General features: G+C 37.7%; 1 protein-coding gene across 1 annotated transcript in view; it reads right to left on the reverse strand.

The window, feature by feature from the left end:
* Positions 1-13,169: 13,169 nt before the first annotated feature.
* Positions 13,170-24,356, reverse strand: part of REL (REL proto-oncogene, NF-kB subunit) — a 58,790-nt gene continuing 47,603 nt past the window's right edge. The window contains exons 7-10 of the mRNA XM_058164862.1: positions 22,725-22,937; positions 21,295-21,363; positions 20,434-20,502; positions 13,170-18,530 (exon numbers count right to left, since the gene is read on the reverse strand). Of these exons, the coding sequence (XP_058020845.1) occupies positions 17,722-18,530; positions 20,434-20,502; positions 21,295-21,363; positions 22,725-22,937 (1,160 nt within the window). The 3' untranslated portion in view covers positions 13,170-17,721. The remainder of the gene's footprint in view (positions 18,531-20,433; positions 20,503-21,294; positions 21,364-22,724; positions 22,938-24,356) is intronic.

Raw genomic sequence — 24,356 nt, forward strand, 5'->3', positions numbered from 1 at the left:
GTGGCAATCTTGAATCATGAGAAGTAGTGGTTCAGTTTTATGCAGCCTTGCATATGAGGAAACCTAAGGAGAAATTCATTTTTAAAACAACAGAGTTAAATAGCTGGCTATAAAAAAAAAACTTCCCTGGAAAAAGGAAAATGGGAAGCACAAATGAGACCAACTATCTTGCATATAAAATTTCAAACTGAAGTCAGTAGCCACAAATTACTGTCCAAATAAAATCACAAGCTGTAGATACTCTCCATTAATATATAGGATTAAACCATGAGAATATAAGTAAAATCTGTTACCAAACGATCATAGACAATGTTCTGAAAAATAGTAATGTGTTCATTAAACAAGCAGTAAAGTTCTAGAGATGCAAGTAGAATTGGAATTACAATATAAGGGTGTTAGTAGAAGAATTATAATACTAAACATGAACAGGTTAGTAAGGCAGACAAATCCACTGAAAATAATATATGTATTTCAGAGATAGTTTAGAAAATCAAATTTATAACATTTCTAATAAAGGTATGTGGCTATTTTTTGAAATAAATGAGTTACAGGCAAGAGACAATTAAAGTCAGGGATTATCCAGTTCTTGAGAAATGAAGATTAGGAACTAAACAGAATTGGGAATAATTTTAACTACGGGAAACAATTAAATACAAGTTTCAGCAGTATTTGAAGATGCTGAGTTTATGGTGAACAAATAAGTGCAAGTACGAAAAAGTAGAACTGAGGGGCGTGGCCAGCGTCGCTGCGGTACAGCATGGATCCCAGTGTTCCAGGGAAAACGCTGATATCTCAGCCGATCTGGGAATCCTTCATGGATCATAGAGACAGTGAAGAAGGGAGGCACTGGCTGGTATGAACAGGGAATTTGCAAGTTCCCTGGAGCACTGGTATTAGCCTCCAACCCAGTGGCGAGGGAAGACAGCCATTAGGAGCTGTCAAAAGCTGGGGTGGCCACACAAAAGAATTGAGCAGGAGTGATGATTGAATGGAGTATTGTTACCGGGTGAGTGATTGGCCAACTCACAGGTAAGAAGGAAGTATTTTAAAGCTGAAAAGAAGTTCCAACAGGAAATTAGTGGCTAATTGGCACGCGGAAACTTAAAGTGAAGGGAGGAAAAAAGTAAAGAGGAACTTTAAGATCAAAGCCCTAAAAGAAAAACTTTCCATCTGGATTTGAAATTGGACCTGGAAGAAATTAAAAATAATAAAAGGAAAAGAAAATTGAGGGAAAACATCTTTTACTAACAAAGGATTGAGGAAGAGGAAGTAATTATTTTTGTGGATTAACAAGTGACATTTTGTTGCCGGGTGTTTTGTGAATGGGAGAGAGTCATCTGCTGGAGGACTGAAAGCATTACTTGCTACCATGGGAAACAACAGGAGTGTTTGTTTGAGCAGCTGCAGCACGACTTCAAGAAAGAACAAAGATTTAAATTGGAACGGCTTAAAGGAATATTTGAACTGGACAGTATTTGGAAATAAAAAAGAAAGGAAAAAAAGAGACATTATATGGACTTGAATTTGAACTATAGATAAGTTAAAATAACAAACTTAAAAATCTTGTCTCCTTAAATTGAGAATGTGGAGAGTTGAGAGGATGAGTATGAGGAATTAAGGGAGATGCTTTAAATGGTGCAAGAATCATTTAAGGGAAATAAAGAAGCGAAGGAATGGTTAAAATGTAAAAAAAAGAAGAAATTAAGAGGGAGAAGCAAAAGGAACAAGAATACAATGCTGAAAAGAAAATAACTGAAGATAGAAATATAGATGATTACACTAGGATTGACAGTGATAGAATAAAAATGGATGGGGGAAGTATTCTTTAAAAAAGAAGAGAAAAGAAGGAAATGGGGAAAAATTGAAGGGGAAAATTAAAAGAGTAAAAAAAAATAGATGATTATACTGGGATTAACAGTGACAGAGCAAAAATGGATAGGGTAAAGTCTCTCTCAAAAAAGAAGAGAAGAGGAGGAAATGGGGAAAGATTGAGGGGGAAAATCAAAAGAGTAAAAATTTAGAGAGAGGAGGTGGAAAGGAAGATACAAGAAAGAGAAAAAGAAGATGATAAGAAAATGGGAGAAAGGGAGGAAAATATCAAGAAATGGAATTTTGGAGCGATTGAAAGAAAAAGTTTAAAAGAGGAACAAAAATGAATAGCAGAAAAGAAATTAAAATAGTTGTAGAAATTTTATGTAAGAAGTAAATTAGAAAAAATATATAGATTATAGTAAAAGGGAAGTAAGAAAGGATGAAATAAAGTGTATGTAAGAAGTAAAAAAGAAAAAATATACTGTTTAATGTAAAATGGAGAAATAGATAAAATGTGAAAGATATATTGAGATATATGTTTTACTGTCTGAGGATGCATGGAATAGGAGAGAATTATAATGGATAGTAAAGAAATATATTTTAAATTTAGAAAAAAAAGAAAGAAATTAATTGAAATCAAGATATAAGATAGAAAAGAAGTAAAAAAGCAAGAAATATTTAAGAAAAATAGTCCAGCAGATGAAATATGAAAGATAGAATGGTTTATAGTGAAAACAATTGAAAGTGAGATGTAAAATGGAACAAAATTGAAATGTTAGTAAATGATGTAACCTAATGAAAGAGCAAAAAATAATTATTGAACTGGGAATAAGAATTTAAAGAAAAAACAAAAGATGGAAGGTTGTATTGCTGTAAGGTAAAAATGGAATAAGATGAAAGACAATGTTAATAATCAAAACATATGAGGTGAATTCTGAGAAACATACTTAATAAATGGGAAAATTGGGATTGTCTGGACACCATAGTGGAAAATATTGAAATGAAAATGAATACAGCAATAGAGAGAGATAAGAAGGAGAAGAGAGAGGGAAGAAAGGGAGAAGGAGAGAGAGGGAAAGAAGAAAGGGAAGAGAGAGGAAGAATGGGAGGGGAAATAAGAGTTGGAGAGAAGGTTAGATAGGGAGGAAGAATGGAGGAGGGGGAGAAAGGAAGAGGAAGTAGAGAAGAAGTAGGAGAGGAGAGGAGAGGGAAAGAAGAAAGGGAAGAGAGAGGAAGAATGGGAGGGGAAATAAGAGTTGGAGAGAAGGTTAGATAGGGAGGAAGAATGGAGGAGGGGGAGAAAGGAAGAGGAAGTAGAGAAGAAGTAGGAGAGGAGAGGAGAGAAGAAAGTAGGAAGGATAAAAGAAGGGAAGGAGAGCAAAAGAGAATATAGCTGTAAAACAAAAAAGATGAAATGGAAGAAAGACAACCCAGAACATGTTTGAACATGGCAGGATAAAAATTGAATTAGTTAAAAAATAATAAAAGAGACTATGTATTAGTAAAAATGGAGAAATTAGACCTTGAGGGCAAATGAAGATGTGGTTTATATAAATGAGCATAGAAATATTAAGATATGATTAAAATATGCAAAAATAATATTTTGGCAGAAATTGTAACTAAGTAAAATGTATCTGGATATGTTAAGTTGTATAAGATATGATACGGCCAATACTCTGTTCATAAACTACAGTGTGTGTGTGTGTGTGTGTGAATTAATAAAAATTGATTTTAAAAAATACAGAAAAATTAAAAAAAGTTATTGGCTTATGTTCAATTAGTAGTGTTAGAATTTAGTGTAAAAATTTACCTGGCTTTAACTGCTAGTCTGGATGTTGAAACTCCTATAGTTTATTCTGAAGAAAGACGGAGGGAGGGGGGAGAGAAATTGTGTAGGATGAAATGTCAGTAGAAGAGCAAATATGAGAGTTTTGTATGGATGGAAAGAACCACCCTCCCCCTCATTTTACCTTCTTATTTATATATATTCACACACTCACACACACACACACACAAAACAATTTTACAATTGTATGTGTGTGTGTGTGTGTGTACACGTGTATACATATACATACATTTAACACACATTTAACAGATTTCAATAGACACCTGCACATGTTTTTTACTAAACATAACTAGGCAGTGTGCAACCAATAACTTATTGTTAAAAACAATATGACAACCATTAAAACAAAATAACAAAACAAGCTAAATAATCTCTTCATGATCTTTCTAAACCGGGAATTTGTTATACCTCTTCCCTTGCCTTAGCTCCAGTTTTGAGGAGGTACGTAAAATAAAATAAATAAATAAAATAAATAAATAAAAATGAATAGGGCAATAAGAGAATAAAATCCACAAATCAACTGGCTCAAATCTCTCATCTTTTTAAAACTATTCCATAATTTAAAATGTTGGGTTAAGTCAATGCTTCTCAATTATTTTCTGTCATGCCCCCCTAGGAAGAAGAAAACATTTTTCGCGCCCCCCGCGCGATTGTAAATAGTATCATTATTAAAAAAAACTTTAACCAAACGCGCCCCCCTTTACGGAGCCTCGCGCCCCCCTATTTGAGAAGCACTGGGTTAAGTTAAGATGATACTATATAGTTCCTGCTTCTGTTTCCAAAAGTCCCTCAGTAGAAATTAACTTGTATGAAGCTCATATTTTATTTTGAATTTGACACTTCCTCCAGCCACTGATTACCTGGGTATTTCAGGTCAACCTTCAGCAAAGTGGAGGCATGTAGATAGAAAACTAGCGGTGTAGCTCCAATTGTACCCTCCCAATAATGTCTATTATCTAGAAGCAACATGACTGGGAGAAAATTAACCTGTGTAGTCATAGCGATGTACTGCATACTTTTGACAGGAAATACATGTCCACTATGGGCCAAGATATTTGGTTAGAGAGATGCTTACTTGCCAAGCATAGATCAATTCTGTTAAGTTTGGGCAATGAAGAGGCAGGAGACGATACAAGTGACAACAGCTCTTTGGTTTATTGTGATCCCAGCAAAAGCCAACAGGCAAAAAACCCTCTTTAAATAGCATTTTGGCTGAGGCATCAGCCAATCAGCAACGTGCATTTTCCCGCCCAAATTTCCCTCCTAAAATTCAAATACATTACACTCCTCCCCTCCCAGAACACATTTTACCATATTTACATAGTTTTTTGCATAACATTTGCATGTTATTTTTCCACGTAGTCACGCAGGTAGACAGGGCGTCTCCTAACTCTTTCTGACCTGCGCAATTCATTCCCTGGGAGTGAGTCGAGCTGGTCGGAGGGACTGTTAGTTCCTCCCAGCTCCTCCTCTGGGCCATACAGCCCTGGATTATTGTCAGAGTCGTCCCTGCTGTCCTCTGGAGGAGCCGGTTGGCATCGCTGGACTTCTTCAGACTCAGCTAAGTCCTCCGATCGCCTCGGGGTTGAGTTAGCTGTTGGTTCAAATATTGGGTAGTCAGGGTCTGGCTGTTTGGTTTCTGGATTGTTTTGTATTCTTTTTCGTAATTGATCTATGTGGCGTCTCCACACTCGGCCATCCCCCATGTCCACTATGTATGATTTTGGGCCCGTCACTCCTACAATTGTTCCCTTTAGCCACGCTGGGCCCTCACTATAGTTATGTGCCCATACCGGGTCACCTGTTGTCATTGTTCTGGTTCTTCCCTTTGTGCTTTGGTACTCATCAGGGGAGTATGTTGGGTTTAACCAATCTAGGGGGCACCGGAGTCTTCCACCCATTAATAACTCCGATGGGCTGCGGCCGGTGGTCACACAGGGAGTTCTATGTTGGACTGCCAGGAAGGTATCAATTTTGGATTGCCAATCTCCTGGGCTAATTCTAGATAGCACTTCCTTGGCACTGCGTACGAAACGTTCTGCAAGTCCGTTCGTCGCCGGGTGGAAAGGTGCCGAGAGGACATGTCGGATGCCCTCTTCTGCCGGAATAACCACTCTATCCCCCCATAACAGACAACCCCCTTGTACCGACAGTTCCGAACGCTTTTTTGTAAACTCTTTGAAACGATCCCCTGGTGCAGCGGGCCATCCCCTCTGCACCCAACTGATCACAGTTCTTACGACAATGTCTTTGTAAGATGCCCTAGTCACTTCCGTAGATGTGACTGGGCCAGAGTCCAAAAAGTCAATTAACAAGACGGGCGTCCCTGGGGTCGGGTCTTCAATAGTCTCTGGCAACAGACATCTACTTAAAGCGTCCGCCTGTCCCAAGTCCTTGCCCGGTCGGTGAGACAGTTTGTACGAATATGCTGCCAGGAAAATAGTCCAACGGGTCAGCCTGGGTGATAATGCAACCGGTGTTGGACGATCCCCCGCCAAGAGTCCCAATAAAGGTCTGTGGTCTGTGACTATTTCAAATTGCCGCCCAAACAGGTACTCGTGGAATTTTTTAACCCCAGAAACTATAGCCAGGGCTTCCCGGTCTAGTTGGCTATAGTTCCTTTCCACTGCGGACATCGTGCGGGAAAATATGCAATAGGGGCTTCTGAATCGTTCGGTAACCTGTGGCTGAGGACAGCCCCTACCCCGTAGGGTGATGCATCACAAACTAGTACTAGTGGCAACGTCCCATTGTACTGAATTAGAAGCCTATCGCTGGACAAGAGATTCTTAACGCCTTCAAATGCCTTAGCCTCAACCCTGCCCCAAGTCCAAACAGTTTTTTTCGCTAGCAGTTTATGTAGCGGTTCGGCTACCGTTGCCTTATTTTTTAAAAATACCGCGTAGAAGTTTACAAGCCCCAAAAATGCTTGTAATTCTGTTTTGTTTTTTGGGGTTGGAGCCTTTCTAATGGTTCGCACTTTGCTCTCAGTTGGGTGGATGCCTTCCTTATCTATCCGGTAACCCAAGAATTCTACAGATTCAACTCCTATCTGGCATTTGTTGAGTTTAACCTTAAGCCCCGCAGACCTGAAAATGCCCCAAACCTTCCGCAATTTGGCCCACAGTGCCTCAGGAAGTAAGCGCGCTTCCGATTATCCGATACTCCTTGCAGTCCGTTAGCTTCGAGGAAACACTCGGAACGAGCCATGTACGACCCCCATTTCTCCTTGGCTGGGTCGAATGGCGCTGGCGGCGTATAGCTAGACATCGCTATGTATCCGCTCTTGATACTGGCTGGGTTTGAAACTAAGTTGCTCCTTCAGCTCTTTTCCTAGTCTCACTGCCTTCAATATCCCACCTTCGTCGCCAATGTTAAGTTCGGGCAATGAAGAGGCAGGAGACGATACAAGTGACAACAGCTCTTTGGTTTATTGTGATCCCAGCAAAAGCCAACAGGCAAAAACCCCTCTTTAAATAGTATTTTGGCTGAGGCATCAGCCAATCAGCAATGTGCATTTTCCCACCCAAATTTCCCTCCTAAAATTCAAATACATTACAAAATCTTTTTATTTTCTCTAAGTAGTATTTGGGATTGAATTAAGGCTGCTGCACAACACCGTTCCTATGCTCTGTGTTAGGGCACATGTCTTCACCATGATTTAATAAGTTTACTTAATGAGAAAGTTGTAGAAACTCAACAAATGTTTTGTAGTTTTCAAATGACCCAGTAAAGGGTTTGCCTTGATGAAGATTCTGAACATTCTTCATCAGATTCTGATTTTAATGGGGTTTTAAATGGCTTTTAAATTTTAAAATTCTATTGGAATTTTAGTGTTAGCCAATTTGAATAAGTTTTTTAATAATGCTCTTAACTTTTATATGTTTATATGTTTGTTTTATTTGGCTGTAAACCGCCCTGAGTCCTTCAGGAGAAGGGCAGTATATAAATTTAAACAATAAATAAATAAATAAAATAAATAAACATTGTCTCACCTCATGGTAAATCCAGTTTTTCTTGTTCTTTACCACTTGATAGGCAGACCAGCAAAATGTATGTTGCAATATTTGTTTGGGGATTCTCATTTACCCACACTTAACAAAAACCAGTTATTGTATCTAATTTATAAATGGTTGACTGTAGCTATAGGATGTGAAAAGAACCTGTAGATGTCACTCTAGATCTGTTTTCTGTTACAAGGATAAATTACCATCTATAGGTATTGTAAGACAGACTAAAATCGGGAGTCTGGCCACACCTTTTCACACTAGCAAGTTTTATTAAAAGGCTCAAGCTTTTATATACTTACTACAGCTTGAGAATGACATCCTGCCCTTATAGAGAAGGTTTTACATGACTTCATCTTCCCCCACCTGGTTTATGCTGTGTAAAAACAGAGAAATTCTACCCATACCCACACCTACACACAAGGGATTGAGTAGGTGGAAGTCATGTAAAACCTCCTACATGAGGGCAGGACATATCATAAGACTGGTAGCAATCTGGTCTAACAGCATAAGGCCACAAATATATAGAAAACGATAGGTCCCTTGGAACCCAGAAGGATAATGATTACCCCATTCTCCACTATGGTCTCATCTTCCGTGAGAGGACCAGGAGCAATGTTCTGATGCAATATTATTTTTCTCTTTCAGGGAGGAGGAAAATAACTTCTTAGTCACCTCTGGTAACTGTTTCTATATTTATTTATTTAGGATAGCTTGTCTTCCTGGGAATTTCAAACTAGTTTTTTCTCTCCCACTCTTCTTACCCCCTCTTTTCTTTTTAGCCACCCTGGAAATTATAATCAATATAGATTCTGTTGACTCTTTTCATCCCACAGTAGATAAACGTTAAGACATATCTTAAAACACTCCTGCTAGGAATCTGATTGTTTGCCTTATACTCACTAATGAAACAATTCGCTGTCCTCCACTTAGTTTGGCCAACTAGAATTGGCCAATTAGGGCTAGACTATACCATCAGTGGTGTTAATTGGGAGGTGTTTTTCTCAGTGGCTGGTGATATGTTGAAAAAGGAAACAAAGCTAGAGGGTTGAACCAAGCATTTTGCTTATCATGATGTTCATATATAATCAGGACTTGAAGACCTGCAAGGTTCCTTCCAACTCTGTTATTCTATTTGTGATTCTATTTGTGATTCAAGACAGTGCCATTCATCAGTGACTCAAAGCAGATCTGAGGGAGGAAGAATAGGGATGGTCAGCTGGGACATATATATTGATGCTTGCCCATCTACTCAAGGAGGGCTGTTAGTGAAGGGGAAATGCCCTATGACCAACCGGCAGACCCATAATTTATTACTCAGCCCTATAAAATGGGATAAACAAAGCAACAGTTGCATGACAAAGAAATTTAACATGATCTTGCTTACTATTTGAACTGTAAGGAAAGGTTTTTTGAAGGGAAATAGATGGATGGATGATACTTATCATCTATCAGCATTCTATGGAATGGAATGGACCAGAGGAATGCTGTCGATATAATTTACTTGGACTTCAGTAAAGCATTTGATAAAGTAGACCCTAACCTACTACTAGATAAAGTAGAAAAATATGGGTTAGACAGCACCACCACCAGATGGATTCATAACTGGCTGACCAACCGCACTCAACATGTAATCCTCAATGGAACTACATCCACATGGAGGAAGTATGCAGTGGAGTACCCCAAGGCTCTGTTTCAGGTCCAATGCTCTTTAACATCTTCATCAATGACTTGGACAAGGGGATAGATGGGGAACTCATCAAATTTGCAGATGACACCAAGCTGGCAGGAATTGCCAACACTCCAGAAGATAGGCTCAAGATACAGAAGGATCTTGACAGACTTGAACATTGGGCACTATCTAACAAAATGAAATTCAACAGTGAAAAAGTAAGGTTCTACATTTAGGCAAAAAAACCAAAATGCACAGGTACCGTATATGTGTTACCTTGCTCAATAGTAGTAACTGTGAGAGGGATCTTGGAGTCCTAGTGGACAACCATTTAGATATGAGCCAGCAGTGTGCAGCAGCTGCCAGAAAAGCCAACACAGTTCTGGGCTGCATAAACAGAGGAATAGAATCAAGATCACGTGAAGTGTTAATACCACTTTAAAATGCCTTGGTAAGGCCACACTTGGAATATTGCATTCAGTTTTGGTCGCCATGATGTAAAAAAGATGTTGAGACTCTAAAAAGAGTGTAGAGAAGAGCAACAAAGATGGTTAGGGGGCTGGAGGCTAAAACATATGAAGAACGGTTGCAGGAACTGGGTATGTCTAGTTTAATGAAAAGAAGGACTAGAGGAGACATGATAGCAGTGTTCCAATATCTCAGGGGTTGCCACAAAGAAGACGGAGTCGGGCTGTTCTCCAAAGCACCTGAGGGTAGAACAAGAAGCAATGGGTGGAAACTGATCAAGGAAAGAAGCAACTTAGAACTAAGGAGAAATTTCCTGACAGAACCATTGATAAGTGGAACAACTTGATTGCAGAAGTTGTGAATGCTCCAACAGTGGAAATTTTAAAGAAAATGTTGGATAACCATTTGTCTGAAATGGTGTAGGGTCTTCTGCCTGGGCAGCGGTTTGGACTAAAAGGCCTCCAAGGTCCCTTCCAACTCTGTTACTATTATTATTATTATTATGACAGTATACACAGCGAACGAGGTAACTATGCTGGATTTCGTTTCATAGATCACTAGTCGAACACTTCCCAAGCGTTTAGGACTGCGTGATGTATCGGCAAATTATGTGAGCAGATCCCAGTAAGGTGGCCTTCTGCAGCTGACCAGTGGTGATCTTGTCAGCGCCAATTGCTTTTAAGTGCTTGCCTAGGTCTTTAGGCACAGCTCCCAGTGTGCTGAGTACCACTGGAACCACCTGCACTGGTTTATGCCAGAATCTCTGCAATTCGATTTTCAAATCTTGATATCTGGTGACTTTTTCAAGTTGTTTCTCATCAATTCTGCTGTCACCAGGTATAGCAATGTCGACTATCCACACTTTTTTCTTTTCCACAATCGTGATATCTGGGGTATTGTGTTCCAAAACTTTATCAGTCTGTATTCAGAAATCCCACAGTAGTTTTGCATGCTCATTTTCAGTCAGTTTTTCAGGCTTATGATCCCACCAGTTCTTTGCTACAGGCAGATGGTAGTTGTGACACAAGTTCCAGTGGACCATCTGAGCGATTGTGTTGTGACGTTGTTTGTAGTCGGGTCTGAGCTATTGTCTTACAACAGCTCAGTATGTGATCAATAGTTTCATCCGCTTCTTTGCAGAGTCCGCATTTGGGATCTTCAGCAGATTTTTCTGTTTTGGCTTTGATTACATTTGTTCTAATGGCTTGTTCTTGGGCCGCAAGAATCAGGCCCTCTGTTTCTTTCTTCAATGTTCCATTGGTCAGCCATAACCAGGTCTTTTCCTTATCTACTTTTCCTGGGATCATTTCAAGGAACTGTCCATGCAGTGCTTTGTTACACCAGCTGTCAGCTTGAGTTTGCATCACTGTTTTTCTATATTGATACTTGGTTTGCTGTACTTTTAGCAACTTCCTCTTGTTGACCTCCATCAAAGCTGATTCAACACTGTCTTTCACATAATCTGCCAGAGCATGTTTCTCTTCTTCAACTGTCTGCTTCACTTGCAAAAGTCCTCTGCCACGTACATTTCTGGGCAAATATAGTCTGTCAACGTCACTATGCGGGTGCAGCGCATGGTGTATAGTCATCAGTTTTCTTGTTTTCCTATCCAGGCTGTCCAGCTCTGCCTGTGTCCAGTTTACAATTCCAGCAATATATCTGATAACGGGTATTGCCCAGCTGTTTATAGCCTTGATGGTGTTACTGCCATTCAGTTTACTTTTCAGAAGTTTCCTGACCCTTTGCGTGTATTCTTTGCTGACCACATTTTTCACTTGCCCATGCTTGATATTGTTCAGCTGCAGTATGCCCAGGTCTTTGTAGGCTTCGGGTTGGTGGCACTTGATGGTTTATCCATTGGGCATTTCAATTCCATCACTTTCTAAGATCTTCCCTTTCTTCAGTGCCACTGTGGCGCATTTGTCCAGGCCGAACTCCATGCTGATTTGTATTATATTATATCATATTATATCATATCATATTATATTATTATATTATATTATATTATATTATATGTATTATTACAATTATCAAAATGTATTATAATATACATATAATATATTATATGTATTATATAAAATATATTATATGTATTATTATTATTATTATTTTATTTACACAAAATGACAGTATATATTATCATCATCATCATCATCATCATCAGCTGAGTGGCACTGTGCAGTTCTTTCAGTTTTTCCTCCAGAACAGATATTTTGTGAAAACAAGAATAGTAATTTACAGACAGAGGAAATGATCACTTGGTCCTTTTAGAACATTCTGAAGTTCACCCAGCAATTCTGCAATAAAGGCCTCACTTTCATTCCTTTGATTATTCTTCATTCCCTAGAATTTTCTCCATCTTGGTGCCTACTGCTATGTTGACCAACAGTTCCCTTATCCCCAGCCAGATAACTGAACACGACAGGATAAACCTATCAGGAAGGTTCCCTTAATGAAAATAATTGATCTTCCTTCTCCCACCAAAGAAATACAGCCGTTGACTCAGTTCGTTCTCATCCTTTGTCTTCAGACATCAACTAGTAATTCCACCAAAGCCCAACTAGTAATAATCTATATTACAACACTTGAAACAAACATCTATACTCTTAAATTGCAGATTGCCCTCCAAACGAGTCTATTCTCCACCCAGATCTTTTATTTATTTTTTACTCTATATTCCTGAAAGCTTCTGATGTTGAATAATTGTAATGGAAGGATGGAATGCCCTTGAGGGACAGAAGGAAGAGATGTTACCAAGACAAGGCTCCAATTAAAGAAACCTGAATTGAGGCAGATCTGTAAGAGAAGGCAGATCTGAGAAAACGTTTCCCTAGTTCTCATAAATGAAGTGAGGGAGAAGAGAAATGCATTTAAACTTGCATTTCTATTATTAGCTTAATAAACGTTATAATGGCCTGCATGCCTTTGGCTTCCTGGTCTGCTCTACTTTAAAGAATTGACAGTAATTACACTGAGTTAATCATCTTCAATAAACTTTATTGTTGCTTGCTACTACATTTCCTTTTTTCTTCTTATATTCTAAAATAAATTTTGATTGTATTGATTGATGAATCTCTTTTAAAAGCTATTTTGGTTGTATTACCAGAAGAGTAAGAAATAATGATTGTAAATAGGCTGTTTTGACCCAGAGGCTTTCCACACATGGAAGGGATTATAATTTTCACTGACTTTCTCTCCTTCCCTTGCAATTTTATACAGTCTTCTGCCTATGTTATCACGAAGCACTTTCAATCCCTCCAAACAGTTTTGGAAACCTCAGAGGTTTAGGGGGTTCTTCTGCTTTCATAATTAGAGCTCAGTGGACATTTAGATTAAGGACAATAATAAAATAGTCAACCAAATGTTTTTGGCAAAAGATTTTTATTTATTTACATTTTTTAAGACAAAAAGAAATCGCCATACATTTCCAACTTTAACAGAGAATTATCAGCATGAGAAATTTAAGCTTTAAAATACATGAACATTATTTAGATTGATGACTTGACTGAATGGATACAAATTCTTGTTCAGTTGTTGATTTGTAAAATTTATGCCTTACCTTTTCTGGAAGACTATGCACAAAATTCCCTTCGTGAATTCTGGGTTTAGAGAATGGATGTAAGATCACTCTGAGAACTTCCATGGTTGTGGATGGCCATTAGTCTGAATCTTCAGAGTTCAATATTTTAACCATGTTATCTATTCTTTTAGTACTACTAAACTCCCAGAATTTTTATCAGCTGCTTTGTGTGAAACATTCAGCTGAATCTGACATGAACTGAAATACTACTTGGATCACCATAACACAGGACAAAGATCTCATCTTGAACAAACGAGGCCAAACTACAAAGCTGTCCATCCACCTCTGCTTGAAAAGTGTTTTAGATACAATTACTGTATTCCAAGAACAACTGTCTCCCATTCTCAGCTGTGCTGGACCCACATGTGCTTAGTCCCAGCATTGCCTATGTGATCAAGGCCTATTCCTAGCACTAGAGTAAGGGAACAAATGGTCCTTGTCCCAGAGATCCAATATCTGTTTCAATGCCTTGTTATCACTGTAGAGCATTTGACAACACTGGGCAATCAACGTGATTCCTATATTATTTGAGTTCAGATATACTGGTTTTCATTAACTGGCAGTATGTTGTCAATTACTTATACTTCAATATGTCTATTTGTATGCCAAACACAATCAATTTACCTCAGAAAACTATGATTTATATCATAAAGGAACAAAATCATAACTCAGGTCCAATCATGCTTACATGTATTTTAAAGCAATGGAAAAATCACATTGGTGCCATTTATAAATTATAAAGCACATATATATTTTGTACATGCGTCTGAATATAATGTTCAATGATAATCCATCCTTGTTTTTGCAACTTCTGTCTATACCAGATGGCTGTGTAATGTTCTGGACTATAAACTCCATCAGAATAGCTAAGTGGGGACTATGGGACTATATCTAGAGCACTATAGGATGGAAACGTTGTTTTAGAAATACCATTAAAACAAAGAAGATATTTTATAACTTGAGATTGTGATCAGTGCAAACATATTACAAATTCATCTAATTTTATAACTTCAGAAAAGAAAAAAAATCTCTCACAGTACAAAGAAAATTGGAAGGAGTGAGAAAAAGCTTGGTCACTAGTATATATATATATATATATATATACTATATATACTATATATATATACTATATATATATATATACTATATATATATATATTTTTCTATATATATATAGAAAAATAGCACTCCATATTAGTTATAAGTATTTTCCTCAATGTGAGAACTCTGAAAATTTCAATTCTAAAAATTATTTCAATACTTTTTAAGGCTGTATTTTTAAAAAAATATTCACAATGACATAGTCATTACCATTACTGAAATACAGATTTGCCTAAATGCAAACAAAACATACATAACTGTGGTCAAAACATCAGTGCTTAAATCAATGTTGGCAATGTGAAGAAGCTAAAAAACATAGAAAGGTAACACTGGATAAATGAATTTAACTATATTTCATATCAGAGATGTTTCATATAAGAGAAACAGCTAACCAGCCTTGCAATCCCATTAATTTTTTTTCTTGGAGTTAAGTCCCATTGCAAGTTATTCCTAGAGCCCTTTGGTCACAATTACAATCTGTTTTCCTCTCTGTATGCACATGGCAACATGTAAAATGAAAAGAATCTTAGTCAATTAGTAAACATGAGAGGTTCACTTAATTAAGGACACCTTATATAAATGTGTTGTATATGCATAAAACGACAGTGTTTCCCCAAAAATAAGATCCTATCTTATATTTTTTTGAACCCTGAAATAAGCACTTGGCCTTATTGCCATGAACTCAAAAGCCGGATTGGGCTTATTATCTGGGGATGTCTTATTTTGGGGAAAATGATAACACTGAAACTTCATGCATATCTATTTGTAAAACTTCAATAAATCCAGTGGGAGTTTCTCTAAGGCAGCTTATACAAGAGAGCAGTGTAAATATTGCAGCTTCAATAACATTATCAATTCGAATCCTTGCGGATAAAAGGAATTTGCTACTTTCTAAATAAATCATGAATCAAAAGTTTCAGTTACTTATCTTTTGATCACGACAGTGCTTTCCCGAAACACTTAATCCCCTAATTTCTAGTATGCATGAGTGTTGTCTTTGTAATCATCTCATGTCAATTCTTTCATGTCAAAAGTAGTCACAAATTGTATTATTCCCAGCATTATTGTAATATCTGGGGGTGGGTCTCAATAAGATAAATGCAGTACTGCACTGGAAAGGCATTATGTGTATAGGTTTTATATTTACATAATTTGCATTAAGCAAGGATCAAAAAGCTGTTTGTTGCAAACAGAAACTTTTCCTGTCAGTACAGAAGGGTAAAAGTGCTTTGATCCATAAAGCAGATTATTTGGTCCTTTCTTTAACCTCCCAAGTAGCACATCTCTTTCAGCAGCAGATCTGTCACATACAGTGTTGCTATTCCAATATTAAATACTCTATTTGGCAACTTTTTTGTTGCTCAGAACAGTGTTTTGTTTGCTCTTGTCCTCAAGACTAATACTGAAGATCCTAGGACTTATCCCAAATATGCTTTTTCAAAAGGCAACTGGACTCCTTAGTTTTTCCTTGAAGATGTGTCATAATTTCGAGGATGAAATTTATACAAAGGTGTTAAAGCGATTTCATTTCATAGCAAGCAAGAATCATTATTAATGGAGACTTAATTTTCAGTAATTGTTTGATAATTCATAATCATTAATAATGATTAATGATTATAAATAATCAATAATTATTGATTGTTTTTACTAAATTGATTATTTACTAAATAATTGTTAATTATTTAGTAAATGTCAGTATTTTTTAAATTGAGACTTGGGGAAAAGTGCAAAGAAGAGCAACTAAAATGATTAAGGGCCTGGAGACAAAAACATATGAAGAACTGGTGCAGGAATTGGGTATGGCCAGTCCAGAGAAAAGAAGAACTAGGGGTGACTTGAGAGCAGTATTCCAGTATTTGAGGGGCTTCCACAAAGAAGAGGGGGCCAACTTATTTTCTAAAACACCAGAAGGTAAAACAAGAAACAATGGATGGAAACTACTTAAGGAGAGAAGCAACTGAGAATTAAGGAGAAACTTCCTATCAAAGCACTGTAAAGTGGTATATAAGTCTAAGTCCTATTGCTATTTCTGCAAGACTCAAAAACTTGTATATAATTCTTGATGAAGAAATTAAATGACTTTGGAGCTTTAGTGGGTTTCAAAAGAAATGAACAGAAAACACCACTTGTTAAAAATGGACTTTTCAAGATTATGAATTATTGACAAGAAACTCAGGTTTCAAGGTGGAGAAAAAGATTAAATATCTTGGGGTTACATTAAAAATCTAAATTGTTTCAAAGCAATTTTGCACCTGTGTGGAATGATATCAAAAAAGATCTATTAAGATGGGATAGTTTGCAGTTATCCACGTTGGGTAGAATCTCTGTAATTAAGATGAAGTTTTTACCAGAGATGTAATTTTTATTTCAGATTTTACTGATACCGACAACTGATACTCCATTTAAACTATGGCCAAAGGGCATTTCTAAATTTATATGGCAAGGAAAAAGACCAAGAATTAGATTTAAACTACTGCAAACTATTCAAGAAAGAGGAAGTTTGGGTTTACCAGATATGAAACTTTACTTTGATGCCTGCTGTTTGGTTTGGATGAAAAAGTGGGTGACTTTCCAAAAGAAGAGATTATTTGAATTAAAGGCCCATGAACTAGGATATGGATGGCACACCTGCTTATCACATGACAAGGTTAAAATGTTGATTTCAAGAATCCCTTTGTTAGACATGCTAGATCCAAGGATTTGGCACAAATATAAAACAAGGTTCGCTACAAAGGTACCTCTTTGGGAATCACCCCAGGAAATCTTTTTCAGAAAAGAACCCAAGGCGAGGCCAGACTGGTGGACTTATGGTCAAATAATATGTTTTAATCAAAGTGAGCCTACCCTTAAGTCAAGGACTGCCTGTATGCAATATTTGAAGTAGCTTTGGACTACTCCAAAATGACTCTATGCTACAAAATGTTGAGGTTCACATTGCATTTAACGCAAAGTAAGAAATTCCAAAACATTATTTATAAAAAAATTAAGTACAGCTTTTCGATCTTCTTTCATAGCACAAAAATATAAAAACAAGTTACACAAAGCAAGATTCAAAAGCTATTTCAGACCTCTTCAATAAGTAGATTTAAAATTACTATTGTATTGCCTCATTACATACTACATACTATCATTTCCTTACAATAGATATGTGAAGAACTAACTCACATATTGCAAGAAATCACTGTATACTATATACTGTGTCTAAGCAACAATCAGCTTCAGTTAAACTTTATGTTTAAAGTATGCTATCAAAATTGCTTCCAATGGAATTTAGGAACTCATCATCTTGGGTGCTGTAAGTATCAAAATTTGATATATTTATGGTGTTTGGATTGTTGGCCAATCCTGATTCATTAAGGCTAGCCAGATAATGAAAAGTTGGTGTCTCAAAAATATTGGACATAGAGGTCAAAGATAAGCTAGAAGTGGTTACTGTTGATATGGCAGGAGGCAGCAATGGTTGGACTTTCTTCCTGTGGTTGCTTGGATTTAAAGCTTGAACAAAAGATGACTTTTCCAAGTTAACATCTGAGCATCTGGAGTCTTCCATCTCCATGCTAATGCCATTGGACACTGCAGCATTTTCTGGATGAATAGACTGGCTATCAACAGTGCTGGAGACATTCCTCATTTCTTGCTGAGATACTGATGGCGAAGGTGATGATGATGACATTGTTGACTCATGATCATTCATTGTTCCAAAGAATCCTTGATAAATGTTCCCCTCTTTCTGACTGGCCCAGTTCAGACTCTTTTCCTGTCCAATTTGTGGAGAGCTACCATTCTCCATTGTAGATTGCAATGTATCACCCAAGTTTCTATGCTGCAGCAAAACACTTAGAGGTGAAACAGAGGAATGCCAGCAAGATGGCAGAACCCCATCCTGCTTAACGGACTCTGTCATTTGAAAAGGTGGACCAGGATGTCCATTGGAACTTAAGTGGTTTAAAGAAGGAGAATAATATGGCTGCATGGAAGGGATGCTTGCAGATGTTTTCTGCAGTGGGATGGCTGTTTCAATCGGTGAGCAATATATATCTGGTTCTGTGAAAAAAAGTCATCATTGATTAGAAAAGTCTTACTACAACAGTTCTTGAACATTTTCTGCACTACCTTCCCATATATTCCAGACTTAGAGTGAAAGCTTTATCAGACTTTTGATCTATCTTTTGTTAGTTGCGGTCGTGTCCGACCCATCGCGACCCCATGGACAACATTCCTCCAGGCCTTCCTGTCCTCTACCATCCTCTATCTATCTATGGTCTATCTAGCAAAGTATTATTGGCACTATAACTATATTTTTCTAACCCAAGTTGGAAGTACTACAAACTGAACCTGGAACTTCCTGTATGCAGGGTTTTGACACAAAAAGGTCTCTTTGAAAATCCATCACCATTACACACACAAAGTGCTCAGGGCCACACAGCTGTATTCCACTTAACCTGGTAGCCTACATTCTTATAATTCCAAGCCACTATAGACATGGCAGTTTATAACTATAAGAACTGTAATCCAATACATCTGGTGGATACTAGATCAGGAGAAGGCTCCTGTACAGCATTCATTCTACCTTTCTTCTCCTTTACATATGACAACAAATTCATGGAAAAAAGAAAGATGTGGATTCCCTGAAGCAGTTTTTTTAAAAAAAGAAAGCTATTTTTAATTTTTATTTTTTTTTGCCTTTTAATCCAGAATGAACCCAGTGGTAAGGTTTCTTAATTCATGGTAACTAATAAAATAATCATATACAACCCGATGCATATTCTGTCCATTAGTAATGAATAGAAAGGTATAGAATATTCCATGTGTGGCTTTTCTGATCCAGACATAAATGGTTTAAAGGAGTTAGGGTTATGGAAAAAGCCAAGGAGACCAGTGGCCAAAATGGGGCAGGGAGAGAGGAAATGAAAAAATGCTCAGAAAGTCAGGGAGCAAGGGGATCAGTGGGCTATGTTGTCTTGGATTATTGACAGCAGCAGTAGCTGAATGAACTGACAGCTCTAAGAAAATTGGGGTAGTGGGATTGAGGCATATTCAGTTTGGGACAGCAGTAGCTGAGAGAAAGGAGGGAAAGTGGTGGGAAAATTGAGACAAGGGCAGATGTGTGAAAGAACCTTTGTGGAGGTGGATGGCCATATAAATTTGATAAATAAAGAAATAAAATAAATCAGCAGGTGAGGAAGAAAGCTAGTGGGATATGTTGCACTGGAATACATTAAGTGAGGCAAAAGAGAGCAGGCCAAGAGTAGAGAAGTGGGAATAGATGGATCAGTGAATTACCCATGCTTGGAGCTGCTTGGAACAGGGCAGGACAGTAATGCATTACAACAATGGACTGGACTAGAACAGGAATCTTTAATTACCCAGAATGTTGTACAGGCCTCAAAGAACTTAACTAATACAGTATAAACCAAAACAAACTTTACAAAACTGAAGTACCGTATATACTCGAGTATAAGCCGAGTTTTTCAGCACGTTTTTTGTGCTGAAAAACGTCCCCTCGGCTTATACTCGGGTCTATACGGCTTATACTCGAGTTTTTTTTTTTATTAAGCCCCTCGGCTTATACTCGAGTATATACGGCTTATACTCGAGTTTTGTTTTTCACATTTTACCGGACGGAAGCCCTGCCGGTGCAGTGAGAGGGCGGGGCGGGGGAGCCGCCAGCCTTCTCAGCTGAGGGAGGGAGGCTTTCCCCAACCGGTAGGTGCCTCATTTCCCACCCTCGGCTTATACTCGAGTCCCCAGTTTACCCCAGTTTTTGGGGTAAAATTGGGGACCTCGGCTTATACTCGGATCGGCTTATATTCGAGTATATACGGTATTTTCTCTTTTAATGTATACCATCTGTATAATGTATACTGTCATGGAAGAGATAGGAAGAAAGACAGTCAAAGAGCCAGAACAAAGAAGGTTAAAAAAAGATTTAAAAAAAAGAATCTACCTTTCTTAATGAATTTTCTTTCACTGGTAGCAGTCTGGAACAGAGTAGCATTAGACCTTTCATAGGGACCTATGGAAAGAATAGTTGTTATCTTAAAGGAAATCAATTCTATAAGGATGATGATCTGATTCACCCAATATAATGAAGATTGTATTCCCTAAAAGACTGTATCCTGAATTACCCAATTTTAGCTTGAAGTGTCTAAATCCAGCCTCTGAGTGCTAAAAGAAATGGGGTCAAGAAACATAAGAGGGAAGCATCAACATTGCTTTGGAAGTCCTTAGGTTTGTAATTCCTCCCCCATAAAATATAAGTCCAACTCAAGAATGCAAAATATTTTAAAAAAACAGCCAGTGAGAGTCAAACTCATCCAATTAAGAAGAACAAGAAGACAATGCAGATGGGTCTTCTTGCAGCAAATCAGCAGTGAGATCTCACCCCATTCCATTTATATATGTTTAAGCCAGCCTGCAATTCTCTGTCGTCTACATTCTATCGTGGTTCAGTTTATTAGACCTGGACACATAAGGAGAGAACTTAGACCCTACCTAGTTGATACAATGGCATTCTTGTCACTCCCAAACAAGTGAATAGATGGTATCAATTGCAGGGGATGGAATAAACTACAGCATCACAAGTTTTGACTTAAGTATGATATCACGTGGCATGGTGCAGCTTTTACTGAAAAGAAACCCATAATAGTTTTATAAGGTGTAGACTTCTCTCTCTCTACATAGGAATTCTGAGTCAAAATATTCTCAATTCAAATGACGCTAGGAAGCCGCAAGGATAAACCCAGTTTGAGAGAGAGGGGTTTCATATTAGAAGAACAAAATTAGATGGGATGAGATATACTCTTACCAGATTCTTGAATGAGCTTTTGTAAAGCCATTGGTGACCTCTGCCTCTTTGCCTTATGGCCATACGGATCTAAAACAGAAAGGAAAAAACAGCATTTCAACTAATCAACGTGATGATTTTGGGAATGTTTGCTGAAAAAGAAAGGTTTAATTGTGTGTTCTATTTGACTACAATAAAATATAGAATATTATCTTACATAGAGTTGCCTTCTTACCCAGCCTGGTATATTTGGACAGAAAATAACTCTCCAAGCTTACAAGCAAAGCTTCTTCACAAAATTTGCTACTTTGTTTTTGAATCTAAGGTCTTCGGTATGTGCTCTTGCTTCTTGCTCTATAAACTTACAATTTAAATATATTAACATATGCTAGCTCCTCCCAAAGAAATTGGCAATATTCTTAAAATGAAAAGCTCCTGTAATTCTCTTCTCTCTTTTGGCATTTTTTTCATTAACCCTAAGGTTTTCCAATTAACTTAGCTTGCAGAGGTCTAAATGAAGAACTCTTGTTGTAATGTATTTTCTTTTTTAAGAGACTAAATATTTAGAATGCTGGAAGGAAGTTTACTAACACAAAGCAAGCATTGAGACAACTGTAAATGCTGCTTCCAAAGATTGGCACTATTTTGGGAGATGGGAATATTGAAGCTGTATAAAGAATTGGTATGCCATATTCCCCAACCTTCAGGGAGTGAGGGAAATCTCCGTAATTAAGCAAATTTGGAGTTCTCACTTCCAAGCTTTTCCCATGTATGCCAATTTGGCAAACTTAAGATGTGTCGACTTCAACTTCCAGAATTCCCCAGCCAGCAACATCCCACAAAGCAAGAAGGCTGCAGCCTGGTGAGCTCACATTGATGTCACCCACCTAAAGGAATGCATTGTATGTCTGCAATGCCAGCCAGGCCACCAACCTTCTCATGCTTCAGTACCTCAGTGCGGTTGACTGAAGCCTATTTTATTTGTTTTGCTTTGGTCTTTAAAAAGTTTGTTTCCAAAAGCTTTCTCCCACCACCATTCTCAATGCTTCCAAGGAATCAACTATGTGGACAAGCCTGCTGTGTGGGCAGCCAATACCACCAGCCTTGTTTCTCAAGCACAGGCAAAGGCAGATTTTGGCAGCAGCTTTTAAAACGACTTCTTCCTTTTTGTCTTAAAGCAATCTTCTTCGGCCTGAAGTATACGGAACCTTAACTCTCAGGCTTTCCAGTTAGCACAATGCCATGCTGACTGGGAATTCTGTATATGATGCTCCAGAATATTTGCAGACTCCTAAGCTGGGGAAGACCGGTCCACAATAATACCGACAGAACCGACAGAAAAAGTAATTGTTCCCAGATCAGAAATCTGTAAATTCTTCTCTAAACTAGCATGGGCCCCGATTCAAAAGCAGTAACTAGTTCTACCTCAGCAAATGTGTATAAGAATGTACCTTTTTCATCTGGTAAATATCTAAAGTCCATAGGATCACTGACTTCCTGATCTGAGGGCCTTCGCAATTGCATCTTCACAGTCACAGGATCTGGGATATCTTTGAAAAATGGGGGCGTCTTGAAGACAATTGCTACTTGACGATGAACATCAGCTTGTGAAAAAATCCCCTTGGCTTCCCAGTCATTCATGAAAAATCTCACTTCTATATCATCTGTTCATCAGAAAGATATAAATATTGCGCTTACTTTTAGGAATAAAACAACAAACAATAGGTCAAAGAGTATTTTTTTTAGCATGAAATACCAAAAAGGATCAGTTCTGTTTTCTTTATGGATTGTAAATGTCATAGCAATACATCTGGCATACAAATATTTGGGAAAGAATAGCACTGAGAAATAGCCCAGTTTAGCCAGCTTTCATATTTTATTAAGACCAAGATTATGAAAGTCTTGAATTTAACATGGAATGTGTTTTTTTTTACCTTTGAAGATTTCTTTTATTTAGTGCGACTTTTCTTAACTTTTAACAATTTTAAGATTTGTAGACATCAACTCCCAGAATTCCCCAACCAGCATATTGAAGGGCACGTCTCAAAGTTGCTAAGATTGAAAAACACTGACCTAGTAGACTTGAATCAGAAACTTATTAATTAATCTTATCTCCACATCATTTCATCACTGGTCATTCGAGCTGATGAATATAGAGTAGCTCTTCTAAATTTGGCACTTACTGAAAGTGCCAGTCTCCAACTCCCATCATCCATAGTCAGCAGCCATATTGGCTGATAGTATCGGGCATAAGACATCTGGATGGCCACTGGTTGGGGTGGTCTGGTTTACAAAGTAAGCTAACTAAAGCTTGTATTTTGAGTGCCAGTGCTAGTTATTCTGTAACATGTGAAATATCACATAAACATCTGCTGCAATACACATACAATACTGGCTTAGCTGCAGCCCCAGAAATGCTTGAAGGCAGTTTTGCACCTTTAACACTGTGGCTGCAGGAATGGCCATTTCCCATTGGCAAGGAGTCCTGCCTTGCCCCATTTCCCTAGCTCTCTGGAATATCTGGAAGAGTTGCTCCCATTTCACTGGACTCTTTAAATTAAGCAGCAGGACAATTTTGCAGCTTTCCCTTACACAAATCCATTTTTGTTCTTCTTTATACACACACAAAACATTACATATTAACACTAAGATGCCAGTTTTTGTATTTCCTCCTTGATCAGCTGAAAATAGTCTTGATTGAGTATTGAGCAATTCTGGGCATCCTGAAAATCACAAGGGTGAGGACAGGAAAATGCTTCTGAGTTCAAAACTAGTACATGCATTGTTTCATAGATCTACAGTATCAATGGATTATACAATGTTTGGATGGAATTTGAATCAAACTAGACTTTTTTGGGTTGCACCATTCCACTGCCCAAGTTATATACTCAAATATTACAATATTTTGCTAGATTACATGTCACTGGGTGTTGTGCCTTGTGATTCTTGATTCTTGTCTTTTTATGTACACTGAGAGCATATGCACCAAAGACAAATTCCTTGTGTGTCCAATCACACTTGGCCAATAAAGAATTCTAATCTATTCTATTCTGTTCTGTTCTGTTCTGTTCTGTTCTATTCTA

The sequence above is a fragment of the Ahaetulla prasina genome, chromosome 1 (genome assembly GCF_028640845.1).
Source record: "Ahaetulla prasina isolate Xishuangbanna chromosome 1, ASM2864084v1, whole genome shotgun sequence".
Taxonomy (NCBI): domain Eukaryota; kingdom Metazoa; phylum Chordata; class Lepidosauria; order Squamata; family Colubridae; genus Ahaetulla; species Ahaetulla prasina.